The following is a 13,385-nucleotide window of genomic DNA, read 5'->3' on the forward strand; positions in this document are numbered from 1 at the left end:
AATCCATAGCAAGCTCAGTAATGACTCTTACAGAAGACTGTGGGAACTCTGTTCACTAACTTAACTGGTGTGGGATCACCCTTTGGTACCTAATAATTTTCATGTGAGAAGTTACACAGAGAACATCATCTTACCTGGTTCTTCACAAAAACAAACCACTCCAGAACTTTTAACTAACTTAAGAAAAACATTTCATGTATTATCTTATTGGGCAACAACTCCATTTTTGTAATAGGCTACCCAAGCCTCAAAGTTTGGTCAACAAGTCTGTGTTAATTACTGTAAATTACTTTCCTCTATATAAAAGCAACAAAGTGTCTTTCCAGAAATACAGAGAAACTGAAATAGGACAAGTATGATATTATATCAGCAGCTTTTGATTTTCCTTTTTTTTTTTTTTTTGCAACACCATTCACTATTTTTTTTTCTTGTGGTTTTAAACAAATTATGTGAGATTTGTGTTAGAAAAAGGGTCTCCCTTGGTCTAGCAGACAAAGGCACTACAGTTTCTAATGGCTGGCAGGTTAAGCTGGGCACATTCACATTAGAAACAGTCTTTTAAAAAGTACTGAAGACAGCAATTAACTGTTGGAACGACTTACTAAGGATGGTAATAGCTACCTCCGTCCCTGGAAACTTTCAGCTAAAGCTGCTGGTTATGAAGTAGTAATTACATTAATGGAATTTCTGTGAATGTCTTTATAAGTAAATTAAACTAGATTATCCAAATTTATTTATCCCCAGACTGGGATATAAATCTCCAGAGGTTATCACCCTCGTTTAAAGGCCAGTAAAGCTATACTTACATTAATTTATCCTATATAATTTATCCTATATATTGAAAGCTCTTACCAAACTGACTTAAAAAAGCATGTCCAGTTTCCATCTTTGTAGAATGAGGCCACTGTAAGCACATACAAAACTGTAACAATTTAGCAGGGGGAGGAAAACAGTTCAGACAAAGCATCCATTCTGAAATGTTTCAACCAATTTTATTAAACAATCATGTTTTACATGCCATCAGACCTAACCCCTGAAGTGCAAAAATGTTTCTGAGGTATTAAGACTGGACGAAAACAGGCACAGTATTGGTTATTAGGGATACCGCACTACAGCACAGTGGACTTTACAAACAACAGGCCTTTATACAGCATTTGCAGGACCAGAGAAAACTGAGAACAAGTCTGTATTTGTCTTTAGCCTTGAGAGCCAAAAAGCCCTGATCATTACCCAGTTGCATCACAATAATGAAAACACAGACATGGTTAACACAGGACGATGATAAATATCAATGAGGTGTTTCTAGGCCAATACATACAGTACACGAAAAATGAAATTTAACTGCTGTATGTGTGACCAAAATCCCAACTGTCTATCCAGTCCAGCTTAATGTATGTTGTGTCTATGGTGGACTCTATTACCAGCATTTTTGTCTATTCTACACAGCTACACCCCTGCCCTGTGCTCCTGTTTGAGGGCACCTGGTCACTCGCACCCACTTCAGATAAGTCTGATGTTTTTCAGATTAACTAGAGTCAACAGCACAGTACTGATTGCAGCCTGTTATCCTTCTAGTTGCCCTCTTCCCCTCATTCATGCAGTGAAGAAGTCTAATCCATGTGGAAAATCTGCTAAAGAAATAAGTGTTGATTTTCAACTCTTCATGTAGAAAGGAATGCCTTATCTGAGAACTGCAAAACTCATGGGGCAAAACTGGCCCTTACAAATTAGGATGTTAATGAGAGTTTCACTCAACTGCCAAATTGTGCTCTAAAAAATAATTTTGTATGAGGAAAATTTGGTCATTACTTGTTTGTATTAACTTGCCTGCTCAAGGAGTCAGGGGGGAAAAGAAATACTCTTCCCCTTGGAGCAGTTCCCGGGGTTAGAAATTGAAGGCTGCAGATGTGGCAATTCTGTGCAGAATTAACTTTCTGCTGAACATCAGTTAGATTTAAAGTTGTCACTGATTCTCACTCAATGATTTTGCTAGAAAAAGTTTTTTCCACCTCAAGAACTGCAGCATTGTTCCCTGGGACCAACTGCAGTTTGCCCTCAAACATTTGACTCAAAGATACCCAGGCAAATTATGTCCTTCACATGATATCAACACAATTCAATGCAAGATACATCTTCTAAGAAAATATTTCCAAATGAATAATAAGCAAAAGTCACTTAGAATAAGTCTCTCTGGGGTTATTTTTATCCAAGATAGATGAAAACAAGTTCCTCCTGAGACACAACTGTATTTTCAATTTGTGAAAAATAACATGACGATATAGAAGTGAACCTTATCTTAGTAGGTATTTATGAACTTATGAATGTTTCTGAGTGTGTCAGGTTTTGTGTAAGAATGGCATACTTGGAAAGGTTCTCACCTTCAGCATCTTCAGCTTTGAGACCTTACTGGGAAGCTGGAGATGCAAGCTCTATTGTCAGCACACCCATGGGCATAATGTCATACAGTCTGATCACAAACACAATTGAGATTCTCATAATTTTCTAGGATTGTTACCAATATCACTGCTGCTTACCTACAGAACAACATCTAGCAAATCTACAAATATAGAATAGCTGGAATAGAAGCTGGATACAGCTGGAGTGTTGCCTTAATATTATTTTTTAATGGAATCTTATTTCATGGACAAGAAAGGCAACCTCAAAGAAAAAGTGCAAGTAAATCACCACTTTCAGTTGAAAACTGGGTTTAGGATGCCACTCAAGACTGAACTGTTGGGCCACTTCCTGTGCAGAAGAGTTAGGGAACATACAAAAAAGAAAATGCTTGTGACTCCTAGGATGACAATGCCTGAAATCAGTGCGCTGGTGACTGAGTTCAGCTGGAAAGGAGGTCCGTTTGGACGAGCTGCAAGGAGAACAAAAAAGCACAGGTAAGATCCGGTTACAATCTCTCAGCAGTGCCAAACACTTCTGTCTTTCCATTACAACACCCTATATACAGAATAATTACAAAGAAGGGACTAAAACCGTACTTCAGAATGAGCACCTGTCTGCTTGGATAAAGCTTATCTACATATACTTTGAAAATAGTTATTAGTTCTTTCAGTACCTATCACGCTGGGGAATAAAGAGAGGAATGATACTTGTAAGGCATAACCCCTCGTATGCTAGTGACCAACCTTGACCTGTGCTATTTAAGGCAAGACTATCATTGTCCAAGAACTATCAAGGCAGAGGTATAAGGATTTGTGGCCTAATCAAGTTAATGACATTATTTCTTCCCCGATATCATCATCCACATCTCAATTCAAAGTGTATATAAATCTTTAGCAGGCATATCTGGCACCAGACGTCTGAGCTACTCTCAGCTTGTCTCTATGCCTTCACAGAAGGCTTCTTAACATGTTTGTCAATTCTCAGGTAGAGGTAACATACTTAATATTTAGTGTAGCTCAACAGGCTGTTCATGGACCAGTTCCTGGATACTGGAACACACACATCCAGCCTGTACCATCTTTTCCAGCAGGAGGGGAAAAAAAACCAAAACATTTGAGCCGTAGGTGCTACCCAAAGCACCAATGCGTGTTTGCCTAAGAGCTGTGTTTGCCATTAGCAGTACTGGAGAGCGAGGTGAAACGACAACGCAGCTTCTACACAGGAAACCAGACTGCTCCTCCCAAAAGCAGTCACCTACCCTCAACATCATCAATTCCCCCCTCCTCACCAAAGCTGAAAAAAAGTCAGCTCTGTTGATCAGATTGCCCTCCCCTTCTCAACACCGTGCTGCCTTCTGACCTTACTTGTCTTCTCTCCACTACAGTAGTAATCCCACCTTGCTCCACCTCTACACTCTCCACTGAGACAGTGACAGGCACAGGAAAGGCTGTTGCTCTGGGATGGAAAGAGAGGGCTGCTGCTTTTGTTGGATGGGAAGGAAAGGTATCAGCCATTAACACAGCCAGCTGCATGCAGCAAATGAAGAATTTGCATTTTATTATTATTTTAATGATATCCATGGGTAGGAACACACCAGGCAGCAATTCATTACAGGGAGAACTTTGTTTCCATGCCAGGAAAGAAAGGCAGCAGCTTTTATGTGGTCTGAGAAAAGAAGGGAACAAATAGTATTAGAGTTCAGAAGACAGGATAGGTTGCTTGTGCCACTCAGTCCTGTTATGACAAAGAGGTGGAATTGCCCAAAGGACCGCCTGGTTACCTTGACCATCCTTTCTTAGTCATTAGCTACTCTTTGTTACCAGCAGAGAACAGTAACACACAGGCTGAAGCAAGTCCTCCAAGTGCCCAAAGGAGAAGCACCCTAAAACTTAAAGACCTGATCACCCCTGCAGCCTATTTCCTTCATTGCCCTAGCAGACCACAAGTTCTGTCCAAGCTTCTCCATAGGCTCTTTGTGTGGTTCAATGCCAGAACAGGAGCTGAAGCAGAGCTCTTCTGACTTTGAGCTGTCAGCTGAACTGGACTGCACCATAAAAATCATTTTGCTGCTCTACTCCTGCGTGGCATGAGCAAATTTTACTGTTTAAGTCTGATTTTGCATCTGGCAGTTGCAATGTTCCTTCACCCTCATATGTCACAGCCGCAGATTTTCATTTCAATTCCATCATACGAATTAGAAGTTGCTATGTTGGTGGGGCTGGGTACACAAATTAAACTGAGCATTCCACATTCACCAATTGCTTTCTTTACAGCATGTCAGTATTGACTCATTTAAATTACAAAAAAAAAAAAAAAAAGCCAGAAAAAAAAACATTCTAGCTCAGTGCATGGAGCTCAATCAAAATGGTTCATCTCCTGAGTTCTGTTTCACTCATAAATCCTCTTTTATGTATCTTGGAATTCTGATTAACTTACCAAGCTGTGAATTGTTGGTTGGCGTCTCATCTGTATAAAACAAAAACGGGATGCATTATATTTTACAAATACGTCTGCCTACCTCCTCCCCTCCTTGCAACACAAAAGCCAATAGTCCTAGCTTTATTTTCAAAACACATCAGCTGTACTTGCAACACTGACTAGTAGCTTTTAGCACCTCTGGTAGAATAAGGACAACAACATTAATTACATGACATTGCTTCATTTTTAATGTGAGCACACCAATATGAAGTTACTTAGTATTCTAGGGGGAAAAAAAAAAAGCCCCACACCTTAATGCAGGAAACTCTTAATTGAAAAGGTGGCCAGTTCTATTCTGTCCCTCAATAAAAATACAAGCATAAGCACAATATTATATGCAAGTCCCTTCACTGTTAAACATATCACAAGAAGATCTGTATAGGAAAAAAAAATTAACCTGAGTTTTTCAAGGAAAAAATACATCAGTGACCATAAATGATTGCAAAAATGCCCTTTCCCCATGCTCATTTTTCTCTTGACAGTTACACAGTGGCATTATATTCAGGGAAACATTTGTATTTTGTCTTCAGTTTTTACTCACTTACCATTGTCCATCTCAGAGCTACATTTCTTGTCACTACTTTTGCTTTTTTCTGCAACTTGTAAGCACAGCTCACGTATACATTTGTTTTGAGCAGCTGTCTTCTAAGTTTAAGTGAGACATCCATCAAAAGCTACACAATTTCACCTTCACAAGTAGGTACCTGCTTTGTTTCTATACACAGAGACTAAAATATTCTCTTCTCTGTACGTCTCCTGTAATGACTTATTTTAGATTAACAAACAAGAATAAAGTTTCTCTGAAAAGAACAAAATGTTAGAAATAAGAGTTCAGAAATATACAGGAGAAGAACCATTACTTGTTTGCAGTAGCACTATTCAGTTCTTATGAAGGGAACTGCATGAACAGCTTCTGTTACCAGAACAACTGGTGACTAGAGCCATGGGGAGCCCTGGCGAACTTGACATGCCTCTGCAGATGCTGATGCACGGAGGACCAGCCTCGGGGCAGATGCAGCGCAAGCCTAAATGAGGGAGGTGAGGCTTTGCACATCTGTGCCACTGCAGTCCTAATACTGGCATGTGTACTATAGTGCATACATATGTACTATGTACTGGCATCTGTACAGGTGCAGAAGGTTTGATGGGCTCTGTACAAATGTATCTGTACTAAAGCTGGACCAGAGTTGGTCTCGAAAATAGTATAAGCACTTCCATGCAGCATCACACCAGAGTGAGCCAGCACTGCGCCCTGGCATTCCTCATCCAAAACCATATAATTCTGTTCAAGTTCTCTCATGACTTTCCCCCTTTTCTTTCCTTGACTCTAGTATTCATGAACCTCACATTTTTAATGCGCTTGTTTTCACAATGGGAAGGGACAGGAAATACTAATTCCCTCTTTCTGCTCCAGAAGGAAAAGTGAAGTGCAAGTCAGATTAAGGGACTTGCTCAGTGTCACTAAGGAAATTCGTGGCAGAGTTCAGAACTGAATCCCATTTTTTTCCAGAGTACTTCCCATCAAACCATCCTTCTGTCAGGAGGAGTAGGATGCTCCAAAAGCATACTATGGAGATGCAGAAATATGTTTAATCTAAAAAGCTTTAGCCATACCTCTTAAGTAGAAGACACCTAAAAAAAATTTTATTTTTCTAGCTTTATTCATGTTTTCATGTAAAAAACCTCAACAGTTGTCAAGAAGTTATAAAATCATTTATCCTTTCTTTGGGGTCATTAAACACCTGTGGACAGACCTTTGTTTGCTTGAAGTTATGCAGTATTTAAAGGTAATCAATGAGTATTTTTTTTTACTTGTAAAAATAGCATTCACAGCATTTGAATCATAAGCTGTATTACCTAAGAGGGGTTGCTCATATAACAAGCTTTATCTAGTTTCCATTCCTTGCCTAATGCAGCATTTCTCTAGCATTCGTGTTTGTCTGAGCAAATCTGTCATTCATTTCCCGTAAGTACTCACATATGAAACTTTGAAGTTATTTCTTTTTGTTTTTTCTTGACTAATCAGATAGCAGCAACTCAATTGGGACTATGTATAATGCAGAAGAAAAAGACTCATTTTCATTGCAGAAATGTTTCTTATAACAGAGGGTATTTGTTCTAAAATTGTTCTCTTGCTAGATGGAGGGTCAGTTTTTCTCTTTGTATATGTGGGAACAACCACTTTGCACATAAAGAATGATATTGTTCTCAAGTGTTTCAATTATTTTTCCTAGCTAGCATTCAGTCCTGCTCTCAGCTTCCTAAATCTAAGACTGCTGAAATCAGTTGCTTAACTGCAACTACTTATAAATATTTGTAAACAGAATTTCTTAAACTTTTTCAAATATTATATTATTTTGTCAACAGCAGTCACAAATTCTTTTCAGAGACTGCAGGTTGCATTTAGAGCTGTCTTTTTTTTTTTTTAAAAAAAACAACACTTTGGCATGTGGAATTTCACCATGGATTTAAAGGAGCAGATTTTGGCCCACTCTGTTTAGAATTTACAATGTGTTTGTCCTATTTCTTCCTTTTAGCTGAAGGCTAAGCATAGCATGTATTAATTTTATGCCACACTTAGATAAAAAAGCCACAGGTGAAGCTGGAAGAAATGGTGAATAGAAAGCGACAGTGAATATTCATTAGCTGTCCAAATCCAATTGCAACACCGAACACAGTACCTTAAATTCCATTATCTTCAGTGAAATCTGACCAAAAAAAAAAAAAGAATTCAACCCACTGAGTTTGGGCTTTTATAGTGGCCTTATATGCATAACAGTATCCCACAGTGATTTTACTGGTGTAGGGAGGAAGCATGTGAGAGCCAAACAGAAATATTAGCTCAAAATTTCTACCAAAGACTCCAACAGTATGGAGAAAAAATACCCAGCAAACTCAGGGAGAATCCACCCTTTCTCTAAGTCGTAAATTTATATTAAACAGCAAAACATTTCCCCCGGTTTCTGAAATTCCTGCAGTCCACAGAAGAAGTTTGCTCATTCCTACCACTCCTTGTAATGATGGGGCCAGCAGAGATTACAGCATTGCCAGAGGTGCTCTGAGGGCTCCAAGTTGTCCTCCCACCAGTGTCTCTTCTTTCTCTGTTACTGCAAATCTGAGAAGTTAATCAAAACAATCACAGTTTCAGAGTGGAATGGAATTATTGCCCTTCTGTGCTTCCTGCTTTAATGTAAACTCTTTTATAAGCAATACTACAACTTTGATTTTATTTCTTAGTATGCATTAAATTACTTTGCAATAAAAACAGCTGCAATATTCCCTAGAAGTGTATCTTATAAATGCCTGGCTTCCCATTGTATTTTGCCTCACTTTGTTTACAGAACTACATTGCTGTTGTGTAGAAGATGCATCTTATAGTATATTAAATTTTCAGTAGTTAATTTCCCAAAGCTTTGTTTACAGACAGTTTTCCCCAGCAAATGTGTTTTGCTTGACTAGGGATAGGCAACATGCTACAATCCCTATTCTAGCAAGCTTCTCGAGTTAAAAGTTCGCACATTTTCCATGGCGTTCTAAATAGCAATGACCCACAGTAAAGCAATCCCCAGCACTCTGTCATCTGGAATCCACCTTTAACATCTCTAACTTATCATCTACTTTAATCTTGGGTACTCAAGTATGCTTCAACCAAGACCATTTCTTTAATTTCAACTTCTTGTGAAATAACTTCAAAAACCTCAGAACATAAATTCAATAGAAATAATGAATTATTTAAAAGTATAACATAGAAGTATAAAATAATGTACAAAGTGTCAGAAGTATACTGAACTGATATAATTTAAAAATTCTAAACGGAAAGTCACTCAATAGGAAATGATGCTGCATTCTGAAGACATCACAGAAAGAATATTCTTGTTTATATGTTTTTTTCAATTTCCAAAATATATTTGTTGCTCCTGACAGTCCTAAAATTAAATAATTTTTTTAGTTGACACAACTTTATGAATTTCAACAAAGCAGCAGTTTCCAAACTGTAAAAGAGGTGGTAATAAACTATAGAGGATGTAGTAGGGTTTTTTTTTTTTCCCCACTATCAGCAACTCTTTCAAATTTTCCTTGTCAGTATTACAGCACTTACTATAGCTTTAAGTTTTCCATAAATTCTATTCCAAGATATTTCTATTTATCCACTGTGACTGTGGATACCTTGTTTCTTAGATGCTATACTAAGAATATCAGCTCTGAAGCTGTCTCAGAGTTGTTAATTTTAGAAATTAATTAAGGACCAAAAGGTGAGGAGGAGATTTCTCATGTGTTTGACAACCTGTGTTTTGCAGGTCTAATATTATTCTATCTCTGGATGACAATATTCATTACCTTATTCTTAATCAGTTGTTTTACATTCCTTCAGACACAAAAAACATTCTTACTTCAGCCTCTAGAATAATCGTCTTCATTCTGTGCCATCCAAACTTCCATAGCATTTGTATGCAGAATAACTCCAGTGTGCCTATTTTATATCCAGATAATTAATAGCAGCTTCCATCTACTGCAACTTACTGGCACAAGAAAGGGACAGTCATCTGCTCTGCACAGCTTTGTCACGCAGTGAAGGAAGACCGTAGACATCTTCTGGTTCTTGTGCTTCACAAAGCGAAACACCTCAAAGGAAAAGCGGCCCATTTGGCTCTTGCCATTTTCAATTATAGTTGTCTGCGGGTCCTTGTCACAGCTAGTTTTTGTAAAGAAGATTAAAATTAGGATAAGCAGCTGTATTAGCATTTTGAAGCCCTTAGCTGAGAATAAGATAACTTAAGCAGCAAGTCCAGTGCTTTAACTCTTTGGAGAAGAACACAGTGCCCTAATGTGCTGCAAGGGCAGTCACAATCTGCGTGTTAGGCTGCACAGTCCTGTGATGAAATGCATTCCTACAAAAACATTATGTTTTGTTTTGCAACATCACAGCTGTAACCAAGGTACCATTTAATTCCAGTGCCCAAAGAAACTTGAGACCTGAAGCAAAAAGTAATCAGGTATGCTAACCGGTATAGACAGGTAACTCCAGATGAAGACAGTATCTCTCCAGCAACTGTCACTGATAAGATTTGATCTTAGATACTACCAAGATGTTTTTCAAAGTTCCAATTCAAATAAATGTTATTACTGGGAGCAGAAGCAGGAGCATCTATTTATCTTTAATCATTTGCTTAACTGCTTCCCTGAACTGGAGTCTATGATGTTTTATATCACTGTCATTCACCACAAGGGTACCTTTGGTAAAATAAAGGCCAGTTTAGCCATTCAGTTTGAGTGTTTATGGTATCTCTAGTACAGCCATTTTGGATATATGCTTCTATACCTTCATAATTCTTACGACTTTGCACTTGCTTCCATGTTTATGTTCACAAACAAGATAAGTCCTGACACGTTATCTGTAAGCCTAGCCCTCAGTCCTCCCTGCTAATATGGCTTAGACTTTCCAGGCAGTTCAGAACACCACTACTGGAGAGATTTATAACTCTTTCAAAGGAAGGACCCACAAAACACTGGGTTTGCACAGGACCTACCTGAGAAAAAGATCATATCGAAGATCATCGCTAGGATTACCAGATGGCGTGGTGTAGCAGTAGTCCATCAAAACATTCCACCTGCACAGGGAGCAAAGTGATAGATGAGGAGAACTGGCAATGTAAAAGTAGGGGTGGAGAGCGAGACAAGATTAAAAGACAGTACAGGCAAGCGTACAAACTGATAATGCAGGCTGCTATATTGAAGCTGAGTTACTGTATTTAACAGGTCACATACAAGTCATCCTGCATTCCCAATATATCACCTGTTTCCTCCCACTACTTACAAAACTAAACAGTATAGCATAGCAGCAGAATTGTATAAATCAAATAATTTGGTTTCATGCAAGTTAACCACCATACCAACACACGTTGTATACCTCCTCTCAGAAGTCATGGCCACATACGACTAGAAATCAAAATCATCCCACTTTTAAAAGCCCCAGAGTTTCTCACTTGATCTTACAGAGGCCCTTTCTTAAATAACAGCAATATAGGATTTAAAGTATAATTCAGTAAAACTTTCATAATGAGGACAGCAGCAAGATACACATTCACCATCAAGGACCTGATACACTCCAGCTGAGGGCAGTGATTATCAAACACTAACCATTATTTCGACATACAAAGGGCTATGAGGAAAGGCAGTTGCTGCTAAATCAGAAAAATTTGCAACACCAAGAGCTGAATAGCAAGCAAGACAAGAAATAACATCCTTTATGGTACCTGCCATCAAGGTTGGTTGCTCTTACAGCTGCATATATTTTGGTTTTCAAAGGTAAACCTGTACTTGGAATAAGGAGCTGCTGGCTGTAGGTTGAATCCTGAAAAACAAACATTGCCTCAGTGTACCAGAAATCCCACTGTAACAACTCATCTGCATCCACAGACTGAACTCCTATCTAATTTTTCTGACCTTTCTATGTAGGACAGTTACTTACTTTGTCCTCCATAAGGGAAGCAAAATGCAGTGCCAGAGCATTTGCCTACAAGTTTGTTAAGATCAACAACACTTGACTTGCCTTATCCTATACAACTATTTTGTGGAATCTATTTATGATTTTATAAAGTGGTTGGACCGGTGATTAAAGAAAAGGTATCATTCACTGACACCTCAGGAAGTCTCCGAGCACCTACAGACAAATGTAGCAGCTACTGTGGTTTTTTGAAGGAGCTTAACTGGGTTGTCACAGAGTACCCTTTCCCAGCAAAGGTTATTGAGGTTATTTGATTTAGTGGAGATAGCAATGCCACCAGGTTTTATATATCTTAAGCTGTAGTCTGGAAAAACAGACATATTCTATTACGAAAAGTGTAGTTTCAATGGAAGTTGGCTTGGCTTGTTGAAGCCAACAAGTAACAAACGTTTTCATTTAAATGCTAATATTTGAAAAAAGCTGTTTCAAAAAAGCTGTATATAACATAAAAGTTGGGAATTCCCCATATACTACTACATAGATATAGCTGGTTTATTGGTTTCTTGTTCAAAGACTGAACCATTGTCCTGGTTTCAGCTGGAATAAAGTTATTTTTCTTCCTAGTAGCTAGCATAGTGCTGCGTTTTGGATTTAGGAGAATAATGCTGATAACACACTGATGTTTTAGTTGTTGCTAAGCAGTGTTTATATTAAGTCAAGGACTCTTTCAGCTTCTCATACTGCCCTGCCAGCAGAGGCTGGGGGTGCACAAGAAGCTGGGAGGGGACACAGCAAGGACAGATGACTGAAACGGGTATTCCAATACCATATGATGTCATGCCCAGTATATAAACTGGGGGGAGTTGGCCAGGGGGCACCACGGCTCTAGGATTGGCTGGGCATCAGTCAGCAGGTGGTGAGCAATTGTATTGTGCGTCACTTGTTTTGTATATTCTATTGTTATTACTTTCCCTTCCTTTTCTGTCCTACTAAACTGTCTTTATCACAACCCACAAGTTTTACTATTTTTCCCCCTCCCGATTCTCTCCCCCATCCCACTGGGCGGGGGGCAGGATATGAGCAAGCAGCTGTGTGGTGCTTAGTTGCCAGCTGGGGTTAAACCACGACAACCATTAATGTCACTTTAGCAACAAAGCCATGAAACAGATCTCAGTGACAGACATTAATTCAGCATATCAAAATGCACTTACTGGTAACATCACCTATGTTAAATAGTTTGCTAATCCGGAAAGCACAGGGACTCAGCATGGTGAGACCTCTTGTGAGAGGTTGAAACACTCAATACACAAGAAAAAATCTTGTAAAACAGAATTTTGACCAGGTTCAGCGTGGCAGGCAAGACCAAGAGCAGCAGCTGACAGCAACAAGAAGGATTAAGCACAGAGAATCAAGGTTTGTTTTTTTTCAAAGGGAACAATGCCAAAATTCACAGCACGCCCAATATTCAATCTCTGCAGCATCAGAGGCCTTGGGAGGTACACATGCACACACAGACAAGCTGTGCGACATACACAGAGCAAGTCCTTGAAGACCCATTCAAGTGAGATCAGGTAAGTTTGCCTTCTTTACAATGAATTTTACATTTCTCTAACATGTAGCGCTCTCACATTTTGCAACTGATTAAAAAGTCTACAGCAAGTCCTTCACTATTACATTCCATAGTTGTTCTTTTTTTCTTAAAGAGTAGTTTTTATTCATTTACACAAACATTTACAGGAAGGCCTAAAAGCACATAGCCGCTTAGGCTCTGTGAAAGCCCATTAAACATTTTGCTATTAAACTCCAAATCTATCGTAATGGCTCCTCTTGTCTTTCCCGATGATAACACATGCTAACGCCACAAAGTAAATGTAAACAGCACCTTGTAAGGGAAGATGGAGGTGAGTCTAGAAGATGAAGAGTCAATGTTAGGAAATAACACTATAGCTAAAGTTTGAAAGTATGGCTGCTCGCAGTCAAGAGCCACATCTGTACACAACCCCTCACCAATACCAAGGGTGGACAGAAGCCTCAAAGCCCCCCAAAACCAGGACTCTCTAACAAG

The 13,385-nt window shown here is 38.9% G+C and overlaps 1 protein-coding gene across 3 annotated transcripts in view; it reads right to left on the bottom strand.

The window, feature by feature from the left end:
- Positions 1–970: 970 nt before the first annotated feature.
- The window catches only part of ZPLD1 (zona pellucida like domain containing 1), a 66,966-nt gene continuing 54,551 nt past the window's right edge, over positions 971–13,385 (bottom strand). For all 3 annotated transcript variants that reach the window (XM_069785590.1, XM_069785589.1, XM_069785588.1), the window contains 6 exons: positions 11,130–11,227; positions 10,404–10,484; positions 9,397–9,568; positions 7,882–7,990; positions 4,834–4,863; positions 971–2,866 (listed from right to left, as the gene is read on the bottom strand). In XM_069785590.1, the coding sequence (XP_069641691.1) occupies positions 2,691–2,866; positions 4,834–4,863; positions 7,882–7,990; positions 9,397–9,568; positions 10,404–10,484; positions 11,130–11,227 (666 nt within the window). In that variant the 3' untranslated portion in view covers positions 971–2,690. The remainder of the gene's footprint in view (positions 2,867–4,833; positions 4,864–7,881; positions 7,991–9,396; positions 9,569–10,403; positions 10,485–11,129; positions 11,228–13,385) is intronic.

Source organism: Haliaeetus albicilla, chromosome 6, assembly GCF_947461875.1.
Source record: "Haliaeetus albicilla chromosome 6, bHalAlb1.1, whole genome shotgun sequence".
Lineage (NCBI taxonomy): Eukaryota > Metazoa > Chordata > Aves > Accipitriformes > Accipitridae > Haliaeetus > Haliaeetus albicilla.